This window comes from Tupaia chinensis, unplaced genomic scaffold, assembly GCF_000334495.1.
Source record: "Tupaia chinensis unplaced genomic scaffold, TupChi_1.0 Scaffold000548_1, whole genome shotgun sequence".
NCBI lineage: Eukaryota > Metazoa > Chordata > Mammalia > Scandentia > Tupaiidae > Tupaia > Tupaia belangeri.
The window spans coordinates 879398-882138 of NW_006160060.1; the positions used below are offsets into that span (position 1 = coordinate 879398).

At 65.5% G+C, this 2741-nt stretch overlaps 1 protein-coding gene across 1 annotated transcript in view; it reads right to left on the bottom strand.

Moving 5' to 3' along the window:
* Positions 1–324: 324 nt before the first annotated feature.
* The window catches only part of PIM3 (Pim-3 proto-oncogene, serine/threonine kinase), a gene marked incomplete at its 5' end in the record, with an annotated part of 2695 nt that continues 278 nt past the window's right edge, over positions 325–2741 (bottom strand). Inside the window, 3 exon segments of the mRNA XM_014591269.1 lie at positions 325–1432; positions 1513–1689; positions 2515–2698. Coding sequence (XP_014446755.1) covers positions 1245–1432; positions 1513–1689; positions 2515–2698 — 549 coding nt within the window.

Below are 2741 nucleotides of genomic sequence, written 5' to 3' on the forward strand. Positions count from 1 at the left end.
CCACCCCCCCCCACCCTCGTCTTCTGCTCTCTCTCTGCATGCCTGCAACACACCAACCCAGCCTCCAGAAGCCCTTCCCAGCTGCCCGTGCACTGCCCCCACTTCCACCTCCCACCTGACAGCCTCCTGAGTACAGGCTGCAAGGTCCTCTCTGGGCCACCAGAGGCCCCCGAGCACAGGAGGCTGGCAGGCCCTCCAGCCAAGGGGAAGAACCAGGCTGGTACCCCTCTCCGCAGGAGACCTAGAAGGGCCTACAGGGGCCAGGAATGCTTTCCTCGACCTCCCTTCTCACCCCGGGGTGACCAGCCCAGAAAGCCCACTGGATCTGTTACATACAAAAGAATTTAATTGAAATACCTGTATAAAAAAATATGATCTCCAGACATCTCATACTTTGAACTGAAAGAACCCCCATCCCTGATGCCTACACACACCAGGATCACAGGAAAAGCTAAAATAAATTAAAGGCTTGAGACTCTGCCCCACCCCCCAGCTCCAGAGCCACAAGCAGACTGTACAAAGCCAATAATTTAAACCCACCCCTGAGCGCAGAGCGCAAGGTGCAGGCTCACCCACTCCCCTAAATTAGCCACTGTACAAGTTTGTCTTCCCAGATGCGGGTGGCCTGGGGACCTGCAACAGGCACGGGAACAGGGCCTGGGGTCCAGGGACCACAGCCACCCCCTCCCCTCCCCACCATCCCCAGGCGCCTGGAGACAGGGCTGCTGGGGGAAGTAACCGCAACAAATAAATTAAATAAATAGCCCCGTGGGCCGGGGGCGCCCTCCCGGGGATCACACCATAAATAACATTGGCACGCAGACGGCTCGCGTGCAGGCAGCGGGCAGCAGGGCCCGCACGCTGCATTGCTTGTGCACGGACAGCCAAGCGACCCTGGAGGGGCGGGGGCCACAGGCCTGTGCCCAGTGCCCAGTGGTGAAGGCTCCAGGTCGGACTTGTCAGGAGGGTGGAGCAGCACAGAGGGATGCCTCATCGCAGGCCTACCCAGGGCAGGCAGGACAGCGTATCCCCTGGGCTGTCTTCAGACAGACGAGAGCTTGAGGAAACCAAACCCCATGGGAGCAGCGTTCAAAAAGGCACTCAAAGCAAAGGAAACGGCCCGGTGCCAGGGTGCAGGTCACCAGGGCCAGAGGTCGCTGCTTTTGCAAGAGACGGCCCAGGCAGGAGAGGACATCTGTGGGCACAGGGGACCTTGGTTCCCATGAGCCAGGCGCCACCCCTCCTCACAAACTCTCGCTGCTAGAGGTGGTGCTGGCCTCCTCGTCAGCGTCCAGGGCACAGAGCCGTAGGGCACACTTTTCAGGGGCAGCTGGGTCAGCTCCCAGCATCCAGGGGTGGGCTGCAATCTGGTCCAGTGAGGGCCGCTCCGAAGGCCGCAGGGACAGACACCACTGGATGAGCTGCTGGCACTCTGGACAGAGGAGATCCAGATCAGCCAGGGGTCCCCAGGGGCCAGGTCCCCATCAGCCTGGCTCAGCCCCCACTGCACACCTGGAGAGACCCTTCTCCGGAAGAACAGGCGACCACGGAGGATCTCCTCATCCTGCTCGAAGGGGATGTCCCCACACACCATGTCGTAGAGCAGCACACCGAGGGACCACACGGTGGCCGAGCGTCCGTGGTAGCGGTGGTAGCGGATCCACTCTGGGGGGCTGTACACCCGGGTTCCTAGGAAGGTATGCGGTTAGGACGCCCAGACAGATAGGGCAAGGCTAGGTCGTCCCGCTCATAGACCTAGCTTGAAGCAGGGGAGAGAAAGCTGGGCCTAAAATCCTCGTCATCACTGGAAAAACCCCGGCAGGCGGGCGTGGCCTCGCCAGGGGCGGGGAGGCGCGGCCCGCCCCCCCAGCTGGCTCGCTGAGCAGCGGGTCACATGAGCGAGGACTCGGGTTTCACAACAAACAGATGTGACGTGAGGCTACCAGGGCACAGCGCCGTCAGCTCCCGCCCCGGCAGGTCCCGCCCCCGCCGCGCCTGCGCCTTCTTGCAGGAGCCCGGGGTGGGGGAGCGAAAGAGGAGGGGGGCGGCCGGGGAGCCCCGGCTTCCCCGCGCTCCGCAATGCGGGGATTTCTGCCGCGGCGCCCCCGCGCTCAGCACGTACACAGCGCCCGCCCCTACGCAGGGGGAGGCCCCGAGGCAGCGCCGACTCGAGAGCATACAGGGGCGCCTCCGAGCTCCCTGCGTCACGCCGGCCCACCGCGGGGCCTCCACAGCCGCAGCTCCCAGCCCGGGGTCGTGCTCCCCGAAGGCTCTCACGCACCGCCACTGCGACAAGAGGCCCCTGGGGCCAACGCTGCGGTGCAGATGGGGTGCAGGTGGTACGGAGAGCGCCCCTCACCCCGCCCATCGCGGCCGACCCGCGAACCCTCGCGCGGCCCTCCCCGCGCCGCGTGCGGCCGCCCAACATCTACCAGCCCCTCCGTGCGCGCCCCCGTGGGCGTTACCCGCCGACCCGGCCCGTGGAACGTTGCCACCGAGCGGGCGCGCGCTCACCGTCGAAGTCGGTGTAGACCGTGTCCTTCAGCAGCGCGCCCGAGCCGAAGTCGATGAGCTTGAGCTCGCCCGAGCGCAGGTCCACCAGCAGGTTCTCGTCTTTGATGTCGCGGTGCACCACCCCGCAGCCGTGGCAGTGGCGCACAGCGGCCAGCACCTGCGCGAAGAAGCGCCGCGCCAGCGGCTCCCCCCCGGGCCCCCGCCCCCTGGTGGAGGTGGAGGAGGGG